Source organism: Morone saxatilis, unplaced genomic scaffold, assembly GCF_004916995.1.
Source record: "Morone saxatilis isolate NCDOM2014 unplaced genomic scaffold, NCSU_SB_2.0 Contig21, whole genome shotgun sequence".
Classification (NCBI taxonomy): domain Eukaryota; kingdom Metazoa; phylum Chordata; class Actinopteri; family Moronidae; genus Morone; species Morone saxatilis.
The window spans coordinates 12,232,103-12,252,667 of record NW_023339774.1 but is presented as its reverse complement, the minus strand read 5'-3'; the positions used below and the strand labels follow the sequence as shown (position 1 = coordinate 12,252,667).

The following is a 20,565-nucleotide window of genomic DNA, read 5'->3' as shown; positions in this document are numbered from 1 at the left end:
GTTATAAATTGGGGGGTAAATGTGATTTTGATGATGCTGATTTTAGGTCACATCAGCCAGAATTATATATGTCTGTCAATTTATTTGTATGAAGTAAGTTCACCTTGTAGATTGTGTGCTTTTTTAACTAATATGATCTGACAGTAAATGTCACTGTAGCAGCTCTTCATCGTATCTGTCGAGTGAAAACCTTTCATGTTTTAAATTCAGTGCAAGGATTACATGCTCTTTAATGGGATGAGAAAAACGTGCACACCCTTGATTCATGAAACCATTTCAAAACCGATTAGATAAATGTAAAAACACATGGTCATCAAACTAAAAATGACTAAAAGCAAAAAAATACAACTCACTCTTTGCATGACGAGTTGTCTAAATAAACATTTATTTTTTCTTTTGTAAAGCTGCTTTCAATGTGCACTGCATGTAGCTCACATGGGCCTGGAAAAAAACCCACTATGATCTGTGGAATCCTGATATGAACTGAAAACAGCAGTGGTCATTCCTTAACACAACCGCAGGGATAATTGGTATTTTAGGAAAACATCCTTTGGTAGATTTTCAAACGTTCTCAAAGGTTCATCCCTGTATGTGCACTCTTTGATCTGTCAGCTTGATTTCCCTGTGAAGTTTCTTAGTGTATTTGTGTGTCTCCATTAGTGTGAGCTGTTGAATACATGCTCCTTGGTGGGCATGCATGTGCAGTATGCGTGTGTGTTTGCGTGTGCATTATTTCATGACTGAGGGCCATGTGTGTAGGAGTGTGTAACAGTGACATCAATGGCTCGCTATAGACAGGAACCCCAGGGAGTTGCATCAGCATGGCAGCTAGACACGCCGCTATCTGATGTGGTTGTCATGTCTAATTTAACTTTTGAACCAAGCCTGATTTATAGAATTAAAATGGTAAATTTTAAAATTTTAAAAGTATTTCTTTTTGCCTTTTTTTCTTTTTCTCTCTTCATTTCTCCCTCTCTCTGTCTTTGTCTTGCTCTTGTGCTAGTGAGGCTTCTGTGTCAGTTGTGTTTTAAACACCTGCTTTGAGAACAGAGATCAGTCGCGTGGAAAAGCCCAACAGAAGCCTTCAAGGGCTACGGATCACAGGCAAAGTCAAATATTTGGGTATGGAACGGCAGGGAGGTGCACAGAAGAAATCTTTTCATCCCTCCTCCCCAGATGAGGATTTCTGCAGCTGTCAGAATGCATCTTAGGGTTTTGGGGAATGAGTCCCAGCAGGTGACAGGGTGAGATACATACATACACCAAAGAGGCTGATTACAATATGCCTATGTTAGGCCAAGCGGCTCAACATTTTTGTCGTAAAGTAAAATATGACTGAATTTTAAGCTTCAGCTAAGATACTCCTCTCTGTATATCCCACTAAAAGAATGTTTAGTTTGTATTTGCAAACATTTCTCTCCTTTCTGTTAGTGCCGGAGTGAAGATAGACTATCACTATAACCTAATGTGAAGTATAGTTGAAAATAAATTGGATTGAAAAACCTCACTGGGAAAAAAAACTCCAAAGTATTAGAATAAGTTGCTAGGGTGCCCAGGAAGTAATCCAGTTGCTTGCTTTGTATTCTTATAAAACTATAAAAAATTATGTTTGCATGAATTTAACATTAATGACAACAATAGTATATTTCAAGCCCAACATTTCTAGTGTTTTAAAAGTCTGTGAAGCCACAAACATGTCTCTGCTCATGTCTTTGAGTTCACTGATAAGGCTACTGTAGACCTTAGTCTAAAACAGAGAATGTGAGTAGGAGAGTTTCAAAATGTCCACCTGAGGCTCTGGTAGATCATTTGGTAGAGTAGAAGCACTCCAATTTTCATTCTAATTCTGTAGCGCAATTGCCTTTAATGTAGATAAATTTAAAAGCAGCACAGGTGGAAGATACAATAACTGAGAACTGTACATCACACTGTAGAAGAATAACAAGAATATCTTCTATTCAAGGCCGCACTTTTTAATGCACTTCAACCCAAGTGCTGGTGCCTGAAGTAGGAATCTTGAAGTCTTATTGATTGGTGAGAGTGAGAAACCATGTGAGATTGGTGCACTGGCAGCAACAATGAGGCAACCACTGCTGTTGTGGTGAAGAGAGAGCAAATGGTCGTGAGCTTCAGGTAGTGACTCAAAAAAGTTGAATGCAGATTCGAGAAGCCAAGATGTTGCATATGATCCCTGTCTCATCAGGCTTACTGAGGTCCTGAGAACAGTTTTGGCTCAAGAAAGGCTAGAAACACAGAGGGTTTTTGTAACCAATAAAATTACATTAGAAAGAACTTGAGAACTAATCACTGGAACCATTTCCAAATGTACGGCCAATTGAATGGAGTGCAGCAGGATTTACAAGATCACTTTATCTCAGTTTTTTACCTCCCCGAACTTGACAAGGCTGAGCTTTTGCCAAAAGAGCACTTTGGGGATCTTTCAGGAAGAGCTGCATAGATATGCTGGGAAAAGGACATCGGGGCTCGAAAAAGGGTGGATGGATGCATTTTAGCTCTCATTACCATAGCATATATTAAACGCTGACAAATAGAAGGTATGAAAGAGAACAATCTGCATTGCTACCCCATGGAGGAAGCTCATTGCAGCTACTTGTATCTGCATTGAGGTTCAGTATGAAACCAGGATAATTGGCTGAGTTTCTTTATGTCTGTTGCCTGCTGTCATCTCTATGCTCTAGTATTTTAGATATCTGCCACTGGGGAGTGTCAAAGAGATGAATGCAGTGGAGATGAGAAGGGGCAGCTCGCACTTTTTAGGCTGTGGAGCTATCGTTATCTGTGGCTATTTATCTGCATTTCCCTGTGGGTGACAGGGAATGTGGCTGAGCTTGGCTCTGGCTGAGCTCCGTCCTTGGAAGTGGGTGAGCAGCGGACAGGCTGGGAGTCAGACAGATGCCCTCAGCTTACCACAGATCATTAATGCATGAGGAAGATGGAGATGTGCAGTATCCTGTTCCACTGGAGAAAAGGTCACAGCCAGTGGAGACTGCAAAGGAAAGACAACATGAGTTGAGAATGCAGGAAGATGCAAAGGATAGAAGTAAGATAAGTAGAAGAGAGGGAGGATAGAAAATTGGACTATGAGGAGGAATTGAGTGTTGATGGTATATCTTTGCACACTCATTTGTATGGATGCATACTTGTACTTATATTCATGTATTTCATGGATATGGATCAGAATTTGACATTTGTATATAAGATAGTAGCATATCTGATTTACTCTTTACTCTGAATCAATAACTATATTTACATGGACTGCAGTAACCAAATCGACTTTTTTCTAAACAAATTTTAATAAAGCTGTTTACATGGGTTGTTAATAGAACTACTTCATTCATATTCCCATTTACATGCTGTGGAATTGAGCCAAATCAATAATGACAGATGGTTCCTCCACTCCAGTATTCAACCTTAAACCATATATTTCTGTTGTGTTATTGTTTTGGTTTATCCTTGTACGTATCTTTTTAAGGGTATACATGGGAGTAGATTTTGATGGCAAAGCATCACAAAGACGATTCCCCTGGGAAGAAACGCCATAAACACACAGGGACTCAAGAGTGCTTGACGAAAACAATGGAAAGACACCTAGAGAGATTCTTTGGCATGCAATGTCGAGCCAAAACACCACAAGATGCCAGATAAAGGTTCATGTCGTGATAGTGTTTACATTTCTAAGTGCCATTAATGCTTAGGGAACAAAGTATACTCCAGTGATCTAGTTCAGTTTTTTAAGGTTCTGGGACTTGCAAGAGGCCAAGATGTTCTGACTTTGCTCCAAAAACACTGGAACCTACACTTCCTGTAATGCAATTTGGTCTGCAAGTACAGGTTAAGATACTGTGATGTTAAGTAATTTTCCTGACAGAAGACATGCAACTGTTTTGATCAGCTGTGTAGTACTTTGACATGCAAAATTGGTGGAGTGGCCCTTTAATATTGCAACCTCCACCTCTCTCCTCCTCTATCTCATGCTCCCTAGGAGAGTGACAGTGATGAACCATTTCGTGATAGCAAACAGTTCCACACAATACACACAATATCCATTATTAAATTTTTCCAATTTTCCCCATCTCATTTAATTTTGCAAAGATGAGCATTTTGCGAATTTGTCTTGTGAGTGTGCACATTCCATATGAGACACCGGAATCCGCTCTGTTCAAGCGTGGCTGTGTAAATGGCTGTTGTGGCTGGGACGTCGGGATGTTGTGGCTGGCTGTGCCTGTCTCTCCACAGCCAGCCTCTGTGAGTCCATGGGGGGGCCATAGCTTGCTTTCTCTTGCTGGACGGTAGATGTAACGGGTGGGAGAGTGCAGAAGGACAGGGTGGATGGAGGGGAGGGGGGCACATACTTGCTCCTCATTGCCCCTGCATTATATGTGGTTGACCTATTTCAGCAGTGAGCAGCAGAGGAAGGAAGAGAGCTGGGAGGGGTACAAGGCAAAATCACAGGCTGACAGAAGTCCCCTGGTGAGTGGAGCTGGGTGTGTGATTCCCTAATGCAGTCACCACTCACCCAAAACAAACACACACACACACACACATTAACTGCTCTCCACCCCACCAAGTGTTTCTGCCTCTTAACACATCCATTAATAGGTGTGAGGTCTGTGCGTGCTTGTATGCATGTCTTTATGGGTGTGTGTGTGTGTGTGTGTGTGTGTGAGGGAGTTTGTGTTTTTCTCTGTGTTGGACAATGAATCAACATGGCAATATTGTGTATGTGCAGTATATGCATATATCCACCAATATTGTGATACTTTGTCAAATTGTATTGTATTGTAAAGTGAGAGACACTGTGTCTCCTATAACCATCATGTATATAAAGATTGACAATGTAAAGTGCCACCACAAGCCACCAACAGTTTCAGTCACTGGGGAACGAACACCATTTTTCTAAAATGTACTATCTCATTTGATGTTTTGATGATGGTGGTGAAAAGCAAAAACAAGTTGGTCAGAAATTTCCCATGGGTGTTTAACTAGGTTAAACATTCACATCATAATCATCAAACACTTTATTCAAGTTTTTCCTTTGACGCTTGCCTGTATGTGTGAATGTGTTTGAGTCAGTGTTTCTTTGGCCCTAGTCACATGGGGATGACTCTAAATACAAATATGACTGCACCCAAAATGCAGTAAGAACATGTGATCTGATCACTCAGGCCTCTTTCTGAATTGGTTAGGAATGCATTGGACCACATACAGTACAAAGAACAGCATCATCTTTGCAGTGTGTTCACAGCAAGACAAAGCTCCCAAACACAAAAACAAAACTCTTTACCAGAGGCGAATTTCCATCTTGTTTCTTGTTTCTCCCTCTCTCTGTTGCTCTGATTTGTAACAGCATACTTTAGTTTTCAACTTTTTCTTTTGGTTTTGAGTGCCTTTTTTCGGGTAATTTAAACCAGTATACAGATTTTCTGTCCACAGAAGAAAATAAAAAAGTAAGCTGGGCAGCGGAATCTGATCCTAAGTGGTCATTCAAGATATATTTGAGATGCACTCTGGTTCCAGGTGTGAACTGCCATCTATCTCTGCCGGATATAGAGACCGTCCGGATATATCTGATGCTCTGATACCATGAACAGGGTGACAGCGACAGTATCGGTGTTTATGTGTGTGCATGCCTTCATATATTCACTTTTATCAGTGTTTATTATACCATAAAGATGCAGCACAATCACTGTATATTTGTCCATACTGCTCTTTTCTGGAAGCTCCCATCCACATAACCATGCTTGGGAACCGAAGGCAGGCAGGGCAGTGATATCAGGAAGAAGCGGCCATTTGGCTTAGCGAGGATTGCAATCGATCATCCAAGCTGGATATGGTGTAGTGCACTGTATAAGAGCCAATGTGAATATGATACCCCATCCAATGTGTAATAGCAGCTATGTTGTCATTCCTCAGCAAGCCAATATTACAAGGGAAAGGAACTGTGTTCAATGGGCTGAGACAACAGCTTTTTTGTTGTTCCTGCTGTATAAGCTAAGTATAACAAGCCTGATATGTTGATTTGCCAAATCCGGCACACATACAGTATTTTGGGCCACAGGACATGGACATGTGATGTTGTTGAGGGGTATCTAGTCTACAAAATGAAAAAGGGCAAATGAACGAAGTGCATGCAAACTCATTCCTCAAGTCTTTAGTTAGCAGCCACCACCCTACTGCAATTGTACAATTTCATACTGTAGACTATACGTGCATCAACAAGCATGTTGCAGTTGACTTGAATGCTTACAAAGCTCTTTTTATGTTATGCATAAGCCCATTAGGCATCCTGGGACCCTTGAATAAACATGCAGGAAGAAAACAGTAGTGGTATCAAAATCCAAGGGAAAATTGTACACCTCCATTCAACGATTGTGAGGCAGCCATACACGTTGCAATTCCTGCTAAATTTCTGTGCACCCCCTCTCACTTCAACTCAGCAAATGCGCCATATGTAGCAAAACACTAAAGTATCCTCATAAAAGTATGTCCTCCTAAGAAATATGTTGCAGTTATAAGGATGCAAGCCCAATGAAATTAATATTTGTATAATAATATGAGCTGAATATCAAATGTTCTCAGGTTCTCAATATGAAGAGCTGCATTAATTAGTTTTAATTCACAGGGAAATATGTCTGCAGCTAAACAAGCTTAGCTTAATACATGTGTGCAAGTGTGATGACTCTTGCTCTTCACTGAAAAAAAGAAGGTAAATGTATAAGCTTATTAGTAACACGGTAATAGCAATCATGATTATAACCAACTGTCACGTCTGTAGTCTGAGTACAATAAAAAATACCACACACTGAATTAATAGAGCATTAATCGTAAAAGACCATCTGATTTTACAGGGACAGCTGTCACAGTTTGATGAGAAGTCTGTTGAGGAAATCTGATTTCTGATCAGCTGGTCAGGATTCTTTTGACAATGAGGCTTGTTAGAACTTACAGTAACACCAGTCAGCCTCAGCTGAGTTATTGCTACAGTGAATCGCTACATTAGTATTCTCAACAGAAATGCTGTCATGTCAATTCAGAGCCCCATCCAATACTCTCTACACAGTAAGTAAGGAATTAGCATGTTGTACAACAGCAAGCTTGTGTAACAGTATTAAGATTTTAACAGTATTACAGCCATATCTAACACTTAAGCTTCTAGGCTCAAAACAGCATAATAAATTGCTGGAAAAGGGGATAGAGTTAGTGTTGTCTGTAGTGTCACATGCATGTGTGTGTGTGTGTGTGTGTGTGTGTATGTGCATGTCATAACCCTCAGGGCCAGATATAGAGTCATGTCTATTAGCTGGCTATTGCGACTGGGGTCTTGTTTTTATTATCAGCACCATAACCGCGGTGTGTGTGTGTGCCCTTTAATATATCACCTCCTGTTCTTCCTCTGCTGATCCCGGGGCTAAGATTTATGATTCTGCATTACATCTGCCTTGTCACATTAATTCATCCATCACACACAGACACATGTACACACACGCAAAAACCCTTTCGCACACACAGCCATAGTTACACCAAAGCCTGCATTAGGGCATAGACCCATGTTTGGTGTATTACAGCATACAGTAAATCCTGATCTCCTGATCTTCTCATTTCCCATTCCATGTGAGGTCTTTAGTAGATGGCTGCAGGTACCTTTATTCGGCGGTTGGGGACACAGAAGAAAATTCCACTCTAGAGCATTTAAAGAAAAATGAGAACTTCTTAAAGCACTATTTCATGGTTTCGCACCTTGCAGTTTGATTGACCAGATGGGCAAGAATGCGATTTAAGAAGTTGATGTGTGTACATAGGTTCTGTGTGTGTGTGTATGTGTGTGCGTGTGCATGTCAGGGGGAATAAGCAGGCAACCAACTTCAGTGACAGACATGGAGAATAGACTGTGCTCTGGGGACTGTGTCTCACACATTCTGACACACTTCCAGTCTGTAGTGTCCTTCAGATAAAGTGCTGCCAGGGATATTGTGTGAGGAGGGTTGGACATTTGAGTGCTTCAGGATATGTGTGCATGAGGTGTGCTTGTGTGAAGTGTGTGTGCATATGTGGGGGTTGGTACATACTCTTCTGAATAATGTCATTCTTGTATTGAGAACACAGCACACTATGAAGGGATGACTGATAATTACCTTTTCTTGCTGTAATGTGGACTAACAGTTATTACTATCATCATCGTCCATATATCTATGTGTTCATGTTCATGTGTTTATGTCGCCTTTAGATTTGCCTTGGTGTGTGGAAATCGGTAATTTAAACACATAGGTTTCTGTCACTGCTGATGTCAATGCATTGTGCAACAACATTCCGTGATGCTGGATGCACATACAGCCACACAGCCATATAGCCTTCACAATAAAGCCACATAATCAATTCAAACATGACAACAAATTCAGCTTCAAGTCTGCGAATAATGTGTGTTCTGCCATTACTATAATAACCAGCAGACTGTGTGCCATCGAGAACCCCTTGGCAGCGGTCAGGGCTTGTCTCTGCTGCAGAAGACAGACTGGTCTGAGTCTTACTTCTTTGTCGCAATCAAAACACAAACAAACTCTATTCAAAATATTCAACTAAACAACAAAAATGCATGTTCAGTAAGGCAGATTGGGCCAAAAGTGAGCCCCTAAAGAACCATGGGCCCAGGGCAGCCACACCCTCTGCACCACTTTAGTCCATTAGGGTAATGTAATCGAGTGTAAATATACAGTTGGATATGTGCAATAGAAATATTCAAGCTGGGGTCTCAAACTGAAATTTGGGCCGCTTCAATATTAAGAGAGTGCAATATTTCTAAAAATAATTCCATTACTAACATCATACTTAACAAAAAATGCCAACAGAAGTTTTTCATATCATCATTTTATATCATCTTTGTTGTATAAACAACAAATTACAGCCAAAAACCTCCTCTCTTCTTATAAACTGTCAACTTTAACAGTTATTTTGCACCAAACAAAATACATTTTGAAAACAAAACTGTGTTTTTATTTAAATTGTATATGAATGGGGTAGTTTTAAATTGATATGAAACAAGGCAGGAAATGGCTCCTGGGCAAGCAGTTTGAGATCCCTTATTTATGCACTTTAAATTTCTACTTGTACACCTCTGTGGCCTTGCATAAGCAAGGCTGATGACCAGATTAGCAAATTAATTAATATTGTTAATTTCCTTGGATATTTAGCCCTTCTCCAGTTTAATAAGTACTTGAAGTGGTGGTGAATGGCATGAGATTAAGAGTTTTTTTCAGATCTCACGCTAGACACAGGTGTGCTAGTAAACTAGTTTGAGTTTGTGTTTTACCATATAATTCTTGGTGCCACTTTCTCTCCCAGGAGATGTGGCGTCAAGATGTGTTTGATGAAAATGTGAGATGTTAAATTTGAGGGAACCTTTAACAGGCAGTGTCTTCTTTGGGACTTCTGTTACAGTATGATGTCAAGTTTAAACATTTTTTGAAATATCCTGTCAAAATAAATGAACACTGGAATTTTTTATACAGACACTTCTTTACATTCACAATTCATTTTCTAGTTTATTCTTTTAGTATAATTGTGATGTAGCCTTTTGTAATCTTAGTTCTTCGATCCTGTGTTCCTATTGTTCCTTCTGCTTGTATGTTTTGCATTCTAAACCTTTGGCCTTTTACTGGTGGCAGAATGAGGCTGCCCGCTGCTCTCGGCCAATTAGCCAAAGTAGAGGCATCACATCAAGCTATTGGGCACAGTGAGGGGTCAGAGAGTGTGACACGTCTCTTCTGACAAAAACCGCTCCACTCCACAGCCCACCGGTCGGTATGGGGTAGGGTGATGGCCCTGTATGGCTTTGGGCACCCAGGGGTGTGACATGTGACAAGTGAATGGGCATGCCAGTTTGTACTAAAAGGACCAGTCGTTATGACTGCAAGTGAAGTGAAGCAAGAGGCATCTGGATGCAATGGCTGCTTTAAAATTGTATTAAAGTGTTTGTGCATCAGTGAATGTGTGTTCGACAGGCAGTGGGTGGGCGGGGAGGCACAGGAGCATGACACATATTCATATTGACACCTGTCATTGAAGCCTTGAAGCATAAAGATAGCAAACACAAAACCTGCATGAACTTAATTGGGCTTTTCTTTTGGGACTGTGTGTTTGAAGCCCCTATTCTACCTCTTCGGAAGGTGTTAGGTTGAACCCACCCACTCCCTCCCTACACCAGTTTCCCCTGTCCTTTCTCTCCCCCGGACTCTACCCATAGAGCGATGTCTGTTCCGTACCGCACCGTAAATTAGTCCCGGGTGGTGACATGGTGCTTGCTGGGTAATTTGGACAATGGGGCGTTTGACAGCTCACCCATCACAGCTACAGTGCCCCAGGGAGCCACTACTCCTCCTGAGCTTTTCTCTCTCTTCTCGCGCTCTCCTCTCCTCCCTCGGTGCTGATGGAGTGACTCTCTAAGTAGCAGCATCATTCTCCAATCAACCACCAAAATGGCTTTTCATCCAGGAGGGAGCAAATGGGGAAGAGGGGAGGGTAATATACAGTGCAGTGAGGACGTTGAAAAACCATAACTGCAGGAGAGTGAGCAGAAAAACACTTGCAGAAAAACAGAGATTGTGAGATTGTGATGCATGTGAGTAAGACTGATAAAATAAAGAGATCCTAAAATGAGAATAAAAAGATGAAATATTTTACTTGGTTTACTTAGATGCAATTTAAAAGCTTTCAATTAATGGCCACTTTACAACATATACAACTAACCAGCATATACACAAACACGTTCTCTGTATAAAACAGTAAATGAAAGGAACTGAAAACAGCTAAATGCTTGTAATTGCCATGGATAATTACTTGTTTGTGCATCAAAGCAATGTGACCTTTGCTCGCCTGAGATGAAAGACCTTAATTTGTCTTTGCACATATATTTTAAATGTCTTGCTCTTGTACATTTAACCCAGTTGAACAGATAGTTTTGAGTTCCCAATTTGGCACTATTTGTGATCACCCATCTCATAGTCATATCTTTGTTAGTCATGGATTGAAGGTCACCTCTGGTTATCCTATTATGACCAGGACTCATTATTTATAATATGATTTTTAATTAAAAGAATGCAGATTAGTCAGTGAAAACCTAAAATCTGGTTTTAAAAATGCCATATCCTGTGCAAACACTCATGTTTCATGAATATATTTTTTTACTTAGATGGAATTTGGTCCATTTTCTGCAAGTGTTTCTCATCCATTTCAACTACTCTTTTTTTGTTTGTTTGTTTGCGGACCTTGATTACTGAGTGCATTCTTGCAGCAGGAAACATCAACATTTAGGTATTGTATGTGGTGACAAAAACTTAGTTTAAACTTATATTTTATAAAGTTGAAGTATTTGGGGGGTTACAACTGGTTAAAGAAATATGAAAATCATGAGCCTTAATCGTCATGATGCTTTGACCTTGGCTTACCTCGCGCTGTGATGTGACTGGACAGACAGTGGCCAAGGCCTAGCATGACCCTGGCAACCACCAGCTGCCTCCTGCCAGAGTGCAGCCAGAGAGGACCCAGTGAAGGTCAGGGATAACATGTAAACACTCCCAAAGAGAAAGACAGGAAGACAGAGATGTTACTGTGCTCTGAAATTGTTTACACAACTTAATGACTACTCTTACCATATGTTTTTCTTTATGTGAGATTCTCCTCCTTTCTGTCCATTTAATAACCTAAGGTCACTAGGGTCACAGGAAAACACAGGGGACTGTTTTATTCAATTTCTCAGTAGTGACATTTTAAATGCTTATCTCCAGGCTCACTAATCAGTACTACAACTGCTTTCTTCTCAGCTGTGTGTTTACACTTTACTGCAGTGGGCTAGATCAATTTGTGCAGATTCATTTTTCCAATGACATCCTATACTCTAGTAAAGATAAGACCCATGGATTGGACCGCTATAATGCTCTGATTGAATTATTCATTTGGTTTATTTGGCAGCTTTAGAGTCCATGGGCTCTCCCCTGGTCACTGTGATTCTGGCCTGCAGTGGAATGACCATGAGTGGTGAACTGATTGGGAGGTTAACATTGGAGCCACCTGACTTTTAACTTTAGGGAATGTCTGCTTGTTTTTCGTGACTTCTCCTCCCCTGCTGGGTTGTGTGATGGCAGGATTCCCTAGAGATGAAATATGAGTGTGCTTAGCACGCCCCAACAGAGAGGCTCAGATAAGGACAGGGTGAGGGAGGGGTCACTGGGCCCTAACAGTAATCAATAAATACCTGCTGCAGCCAAGCGTTAGATGGGGCCCCGCGGACAATGTGTGTAGACACATTAGTGTATATAAAGCACTTGGCTGGAAAGAGACATTAGAGTGGAAGGAAGCTTGTGTTCAGTTTCCCTGTTTCTCATGGAGCTTTTAAAAGATTTTGCTTTTAAAACAACAGCCCTACATATTGATTTAAACCACTGGGATGTATGGGTCCAATACTAACAAGTATTGACTAAAGGAAGTCGTTACCATTGATTAATGTTCACTCAATATAATGGGTAGGTGTGCTCAAAGGACATTTATAGGTAGATCTGATTGACAGTCTATTTACCCTGCTTCAATTGACATGACAACTGAGTGGTTTATTATTCTGCTTGACCACTCAGCTGCAAACCGCCTCTTGTCCTTCCCCATTGCAGCATAGCAAAAACATTGCCTAGTAAAACTCCCCGTTGTCTACCTATCTAGACCACTTACCGATCTCTGTCACTATGTGAAGCAGGAATGTATATATGAATGATGAGAAGGATGAGTGGAAAGAAAAGTGAAAGGGGGAAGGCAAGAGGGAAAGAGAGGAGGGTGAGGAGGACAAATAGGAATAAAACGGGAATGAAGAGATGAAGAGAGATTTATGCCAGTGTTCATCCTTGTTCAGCTTGACTCTCCCCTGATTGAAGGGAAACATTGGCCCCACTGATACAGTGCTTTCCTTGGGACAATAAATCTGTGTGAGTAGAGATAAAATAGAGAGAGCTTATCTTGCACAGTGGTGTCAGAGCCCAACGTTCAAAAGCTGTTATCGCAGACACTCACATACAATATATGATATAAGAAATACAGTCTTACAAATATTCAGCATATGTGTACAGTACAGGAAAACAGGTGATAAATGTACTATAGTGCTGTATATACATAGAGGGCATAGTGTATAATCTCTATGTCTATTTGAGAATGCATTTTTTATATTTATCAGCATCACATCTGACCGTCTCTATCTCTGTTAACCTCTAATTATTGCTTTGCTACTGTTAAATGTTAAACATTGAACTCTTGGATTTTCCATAATAAAGAAATAATGCATGTTTGAAACTGTATTGATCAATATATAATAGATATTTGCCACATACCTTTATAGATCCTGTCATAAATAAGCCAACCACAGTTGAGAAAAAGATAAATCATACATTTAAGAATGTTAAAAGCAGTGCTTGAATTAAACAGACTATTGCTTGTGCTCAACCTCTGTCCATTTAATGACAAATGCTTTTCAAATCAAGTTTTGATTGTCGATTTTTTAAAGTATGCAAAGTTTCTCTTTGTGCATTTATGTATCAACCAATGCAAAATATTTATGCAGAGCTCAATCTGCAAAATGTTCACTGATAACATATGTCATTGGTTTTTCCTATGATATTGACTACAATACAATATCAGTTTATTGCAGCTAAACTGTGATTTATATTCTTTAGGGTCATGAGACAGGACACTTCAACACCAATGTCAGTAAAACATATCTTACACTATGCCTTCAATGTGAAAAGTTGCAGAAATAGCTTCATAAGCAAGATATAATGCTTTATACTTGGATAGATTTGAAGGATTATTCCCCCTGTGATGTGGATGGGGGCCCTATCTCCAGTGTAACATAGATGGACTCACATTGTTGGTGACTCAGTACATAATAATCTTGTGTGTGCTCTGCCTTGAAATGCTATTTCTGCTCACTCTAGAGAAATCTACAGAAATCCTTTTCGGTCCTGAGATGACAAATTCCCAGAGTATCTTTCATGGAAAATTGACTTTGGCTCCTGTTTATACTTTAAATGTCAACATGTAAAATTTCCGGAGCAAAAGTGAAAATGTGATAAAGGAGCAGCTTAAGCTTAGGATGAAGTCATCGCAGCCTGGACACTGACTGGTGTCTCATATGTTGTGGATGTTCATCAGTTTTCACTTTTCTCAGCACAATAGACCTCATTAATGTGTCTAAAGTATTGATGGTCCAGTAGCTGATTGCAGAAATGAGGAGTAATAATGTTTCAGGAGGTATTACAGTAGCTCATTTTAAGGTATAATTGAACTGCATTTGCTGGATGATTCTTTCTATAGCAATCCAGGGCTAATTTCTAATGGAAACTATTGATGTAAGCGAGTCATTATGCCCCTGTTGTGTCTAAGATTCAGTGAGATGGTGGTCACCCAGACAACGGTAAAGGAAAATACTGTCAATATAAACTTGTAGAAGAAATGAGAAGCATAGGAAACAAGGAGACTAAGAGACATTGGTTAATTGTACAGGTCATTCAGGTCTTGGCGAGCTGTTTACCACATACTGAGCAAACCAAACTGCCACAAGGTGCACACTCTAACCTCTGTTGTATCTGGTGTGGGTGCACTTCTTTATGTAACAGTTTACGTATTTATGTAACAGATACTCTTTTTTTAGCTCAAGATGTGCCTCTTTGTGTGCACATTCCTTTTAGAACTTGGTACATGTCTTATCTCTGAGACTGTGCTTGAATGTGTAGCTGTGCCAGTGTTATGGTTTGACTTTGTCCAAAATGTAATCTCTTAAAATTGCTCCACTCCCACAGTTATTGGAGTTGACCCAAGCCAAAGAGGGGCTGTCTGCCAAGACCCTCTTATACCTCTCTTCACTCCCACTTGCTAGGCTTGGATTCTTTTGATTCATTCTTACCCTTCTTCAAATTTCTTTTTTGCAGACCATTTTGCCCTCTACCTGATGAATTCATTGACAATGCAGGAAGGCAAATTTCATCCATTTATTAACTTTATTTTGAGGGCAATATGCAGCTAATTTATCTTCAAAACTTTTTGTAGTTGGGATGTGGAACTGATATAAAATTCAACTAATATTCAATTTGAGTCTTAAAATATTCACTAATAAGACTTACAGTATGAATTAGGAAAACTCACCCAATTACAGAGCAAAATACAATTTGAATAAAAGTGCTGCGAGGACATATTTCATTAAATTTTAAACACTCAATATGGAGGCAATTTCTGATTAAAATCAAGCCACAGAATTACAACTGCTTGGAAAAATCCATATTGCATATCAAACAGTGGAGGCATGCCGTATTAATGTTCCTGTTAAAGGGATATGACATTAAAAAATAGAGGGGAAAGTATTTCATAATGTATAGATGTATGGTAATAAGTTCTGTACTTGTTGAATATTAGGTTTGTGATTATACACACTGTAGCTGTGTGTAAGTTTGCATCATCTTCAACGCGGTGATGCCGAAACCTCTAAACTATTTTACTATCATGAAGTGATTTCTCATTGCATATGAATGGAAGCAGGAGGGTGGGAGCCAAAAAAGTAGGGTTTCTCTTTGAGCTTCTTGTTGCTCTCAGTATTCTGTTCACCAGGGAGGGAGGAGGGAGGGGCTGGGATGCTGGGTGTTGGGTTTTGGGGGGGAGAAGTATGATTGGTAAGAGTCAGGGTCTTTCATTTTGTCATGTGGTGTCTTTTTTCATTTCTGGGCTGATTTTTCACTGGAGGGCTAGTTCCATTCACTTGAATTTATTATTTCTCACACTGAGGAAGTTGATGAATTCGAATATCTGTGAGCGAGTTTGTGTGTGCCTCTGCACGCATTAATGCTTGCGCGGGTGTATGTGTGAGGATATGAGGCGAGCATCTGTGTGTGTGTGTGTGTGTGTGTGTGTGTGTAAAGGAGCGACGCTTTCATGGCTGTTTCAGATCTCTCTACCTCACAGTTCGACAGAGCAAGGGAGCCAGGAGGGAGAGAGAGATGGAGAGATAATGGGAATGGAGGGTGAAAGAAGGCTAACACAATCTTTAATGAGTTTCCTTCGCTCTCTTTGCCTGTTTCTGGGTCAGGGTCCCCTGGCTGAGGATGTGGGTGGACTGAGGACTACGGAGCAAAAAAGAACAGACTAAGCCAAGGTCTGCTAAAATAGACTTCTCCATTAAAGAGTCATCACCTACATAAAGACATAAACGATGAAGAGCTCGACCATGTTTCAAAGTGTTTTTCCTGTTTAGACAGCAAAAGATGAAAGTTGATCAAAACAGCTAATGATCTTGTTCCAGCTCTTCGTTGCACCCACATAAACACAAACTGTGTAAGGAAGCGGTTACTCTTAAAAGTCAAAGGTCAACTGAGGCTTCATTGCCTCTACTCAATTAGCGGCAGATTAAAAGCCAAGGAAGGAGTAAAGCAAGTTGGAACTTTTTCTGATGAAAAGCAGTCACACACTCACAAACATACTAAAGAGCATTACCCAGTATCATACACACACAAACACTTTTATAAGTACACAGACAAACCCCTCCTCTACCTGTGGTGAGGATGTCTTTGGTCATTTTCTGATTGGCTACCCCTGCCCTTTCATTTCCTAGCAATCAACTTCAATCTGTGGCAGGTATGGAGGGAGAGATAACATTAGAGAGACATTGTGGGGAGATATCTGCTCAGCCGAGACATTATTTAGTGCTCCCGAAGCATCCAGGAGGCAACCTCTGTCAGACAACAAGGCTCCAGCGTGTCCACACAGGACAGAGAGGCGGGTAGATGGAAGGACATGGAAGAATTACTGATGGGCTGATAAACTCTTTTGTTATCCGAACAGTCTGCCTTCCTGTTTCTGTCTTCCTGTGCTATGTTTCTGTCTGTCTGCCCAACTCCATTTCGATGTCTCAATCTTATGTCTGTCTGGCTGAGTTACTTTCAGTCTCTACTTTGAGTCTCTCTCTGTTCTCCTTCCCTCTCTCCCTCACCTTCTGTTTCCCACTGTATCTCTGTCTCTATTACTCTGCCTTCTTTCTTTCACACTTGTGAATAATTGATGTCTACCGGTTCGATGGTAAGAATAGAACAGTTCTGGAGGTGACAAATGGGGTGGCGAATAGGCTTCATCCTCCTCCCTTCAAAGAGTTAGAAAGTTAGCCGTGCTCGCTCGTGGGTGTGTACGCCCATATATTTGTGTGCTTGCAATGTTTTGTGAGCATTTGTTCGTGTTGTGCGCGAGGACACATACACATGCAGTTGTGTGTATGTGATTTAAGACAGAGAGATGAAAGGGAGTTGTAATTACAGGGAAGCGTATCTGTCTGCTGCAGAAGTATCCGAGGAATGGCACAAACTGGGCCAAAAGCCTGAGGTCATTAGATCTGCTGCATGTGTGTGTGCATGCGTGCATGTGTCTGTAAGCTAGTGTGTGTGTGTGTGTGTGAGAGAAAGAGAGAAAGAGAGAGACAAAAGCAAAAAGGAAGAGAGAGAGCAAGAGAGAAAATGGGAGACACAGAGAGATCAGCTTATAACTTCAGTTCCTCAGAGTCAACCTCTGAACTCTGCTTCTCATTATTGGCTCTGCCTCTCTCTCGTTTCTCAGCAGTAGCTGGTTGTGGTTAGACCAAGCACGGTCCAGTTTCTGTAAATCCATGCAGCCTTATTGCCTGAGAGGAATCCCAGAATTTCCTGCGCTCTAAAATACACTTGTGTAAACATTCCAAAATATCAAATGATAGGGATTTCACTGTGTGCTGTGCGAATGGATAATCCCATGCAAAGACTGTGGTTATAATACACTGTCCCACTGTCTCTTGTCTGCTTTTTTCTCTCTCCCAACCCATCCTTTCTCTCTCTTTCTCTGTCTTTCTGGGGCTTTCTGCCTCTGTTCTCAACTTCTCCCTTCATCTTTCCTTTTATCTCTTACTATGTCCTTCCCTCCATCTTGTTGCCATCTCTCTCTTCACAGTTGACGATGACTTCATTGGTCTTGGTGATCTGCCGGAAACCTTCCCTTCAGATCCCCCTGAGCCGCTGCCTGTGTTTTTGATGGAACCAGAGGAGGCCTACATAGTCAAGAACAAGCCGGTCAACCTGTACTGCAAGGCCACTCCGGCCACTCAGATTTACTTCAAGTGCAACAGCGAGTGGGTTCACCAGAAGGAGCACACTGTGGAGGAGCGGGTTGACGAGAATTCTGGTCAGTAAACGGATCAGCTACATACACATTCAAGTGTGCAAAAATGATGTTCATATACAATACATTTGCATTTGCAAATGCATAGGAGGCATTGCTGCATAGATTATGCTTTCAGTCAAACTAACAAGGAATGATTTAACTTGAACAAATGTAGACACTTTTTTTACTGAATGTATTTTATTTGTGTTCCCTACAATATTCACTCCTGACTGAAACACAATTAATGTTTTTATGGTTATGTTTTAGAAACTCAAAGCAGTTGATTAAGGATTAGACTAGTAATATTGTTGTATTGGTTCAGGGATGTAGTGGTAAATACAATACATTGTTTCCCCTGATTGATTGATTGATACACTTTATCTGAAAATAACTCTCAGCCTCATTTCAAAGTTGTGGATAAATTGAGTTTACTTGGGTTTTCCTCCACTACGCCCCCGTGTTGGTCAAAGTTAACTTAAAGCATGACACAAGATGCATTCATTCATTTAACCGAAACCAAGATTGTTACTTAGCAAAGTGCTTTAGTAGCCTTAACATTACAACATGTTGGGTGCAAAATCTTGTGCTTTTATGCCCAAACATTTACCCTGACTTCCATGACTTCTGTGTGGTATAAGAAGATCACACTTCCTGGACTGGCAAAAATGTTCCCAGACATCATAATTCAGATAGCAAATTAGTAGCATAATCATATTTTGTAAGTGGTAGGGTTGATTAAAACATACATGTGCTCCCAAAAAAGTGTGTACAAACATACACAGTGTTTATTTTCATCAAGCAGTCATCTGGAGAAAATGCTGGACTAAGAATGTTTCAATAAGACATCCTTTCTTTTTGCATATAGCATCACTGCTTTTGTGATGTGTGTGCCTCTTGTGTGCAGGTGTGTGTTTATGTACATGGTTGTAAGCATCTAGAAGAAGTAAAGGGTAGTGAAGCTCCAGCAGGGTTGTTTTCAACAGAATTCAGCCCCCAAAGGCACCAGAGCCATTACACACAACAGCCCAGCACTGATTGGCTGCATTCAGCTGCTGTATTGGAAATTGAGTTCTTTCTGTCGCCCACAGGTACCAATCACATTGCATTTACTCTTTTCCTCCCGCTGTTTTGCCACACACACACTGACAGCTGCTCCTTCACTTAAATGTGGATGTTTAGGCACGCACTTACATACACCCAGCATTCTCTTGCATTTTGTATCTGTAGTGTGTAATAAAAATGCCTCCCAAGTCCTGTTTCACTGAACTAACTAAACTAACTAAAAACAAAAACACAGTATTGTTGTAGCACAGGTACAAGATACAGAAGCATATAAAAAAGGTTGTTGCAGCCAGCACAAATATAAAAGTAGTATTGGAAAAAAAAACTGAATCCCAACCTGAAATCCTTTTTTTTTGACCTAGTGTACTTTAGGAAGAATACACAGATCTGAGGATATGTTTCATGGTTATGATTATGACAAAGAAGAGGTTGAAGGTAGCAGTGGCTCTTGGCCTCTGTGTCAGAGGGTTTTGTGCTAAAAGCATCAACATGGAAAACAACCCACACATCATACACGCACGCACCCACTCTCCACAGCCATATCCACAGGCTATTTACTGCACAGATTCATTCATTTATGCTCCTGCAACCCCCCCACCTCCCCCCCACACACACGCAGAGCACACACAGCCTCTTTCAACCCACTCCATTGCTCTCTGATTTCCCCAGATTGACAGAAAAGGAGCACCGACAGAAACTGGCCCGCCTGGTCAATACCACTGATAGTGTAGCCTAAAGAAATTGGATCTCTCCCTCCCTTGCCTTCCTCTCTCCCTAGTACTCCTGTGTTTCTCTTTTTTTCTCTCGTCCTGTCTCTATGTCTTACTTTTATGTGGCCAAGAACTTATGATCTCATGGAAATAAGACAAAATAAGAGATAATGAGTTTGAGGGAGTGAGGGCAGAAACTGCAAATGACATTTAGGCTACAGGCTGCATCCATTGCATCTTTATCCAGATGTTTGACACACTGGTATGACAACTAAAGTGCTGTCCACTGTATATACAGTACATATACAGGAACAACACTGTAGAGCTGTTGGTTTGTGTGTATTACGTGTGTTTGGCACTTGAAATGGAGTAGTGGTCTTAAAAGGCTTGACAACAGTAGGGTGGAGTGATGTATTTTTCCATTTTTACACAGTATTTTTGTCTCATCAAGAGTCAATTACAGTGGCAATAAAAATAATTCAGTATTAACTCACTGAATCAAAGTACATTTTATCTGGCTTTTTCAACTGAAAAAGACCCTTTAATGTCAAAGTAAAAACAGATTTCTACGAAGTGA

At 40.6% G+C, this 20,565-nt stretch overlaps 1 protein-coding gene across 1 annotated transcript in view; it reads left to right on the top strand.

The window, feature by feature from the left end:
• unc5c (unc-5 netrin receptor C) overlaps window positions 1-20,565 on the top strand; it is a 108,561-nt gene that overhangs the window by 42,685 nt on the left and 45,311 nt on the right. The window contains exon 2 of the mRNA XM_035668018.1: window positions 18,007-18,237. Within this exon, the coding sequence (XP_035523911.1) occupies window positions 18,007-18,237 (231 nt within the window). The remainder of the gene's footprint in view (window positions 1-18,006; window positions 18,238-20,565) is intronic.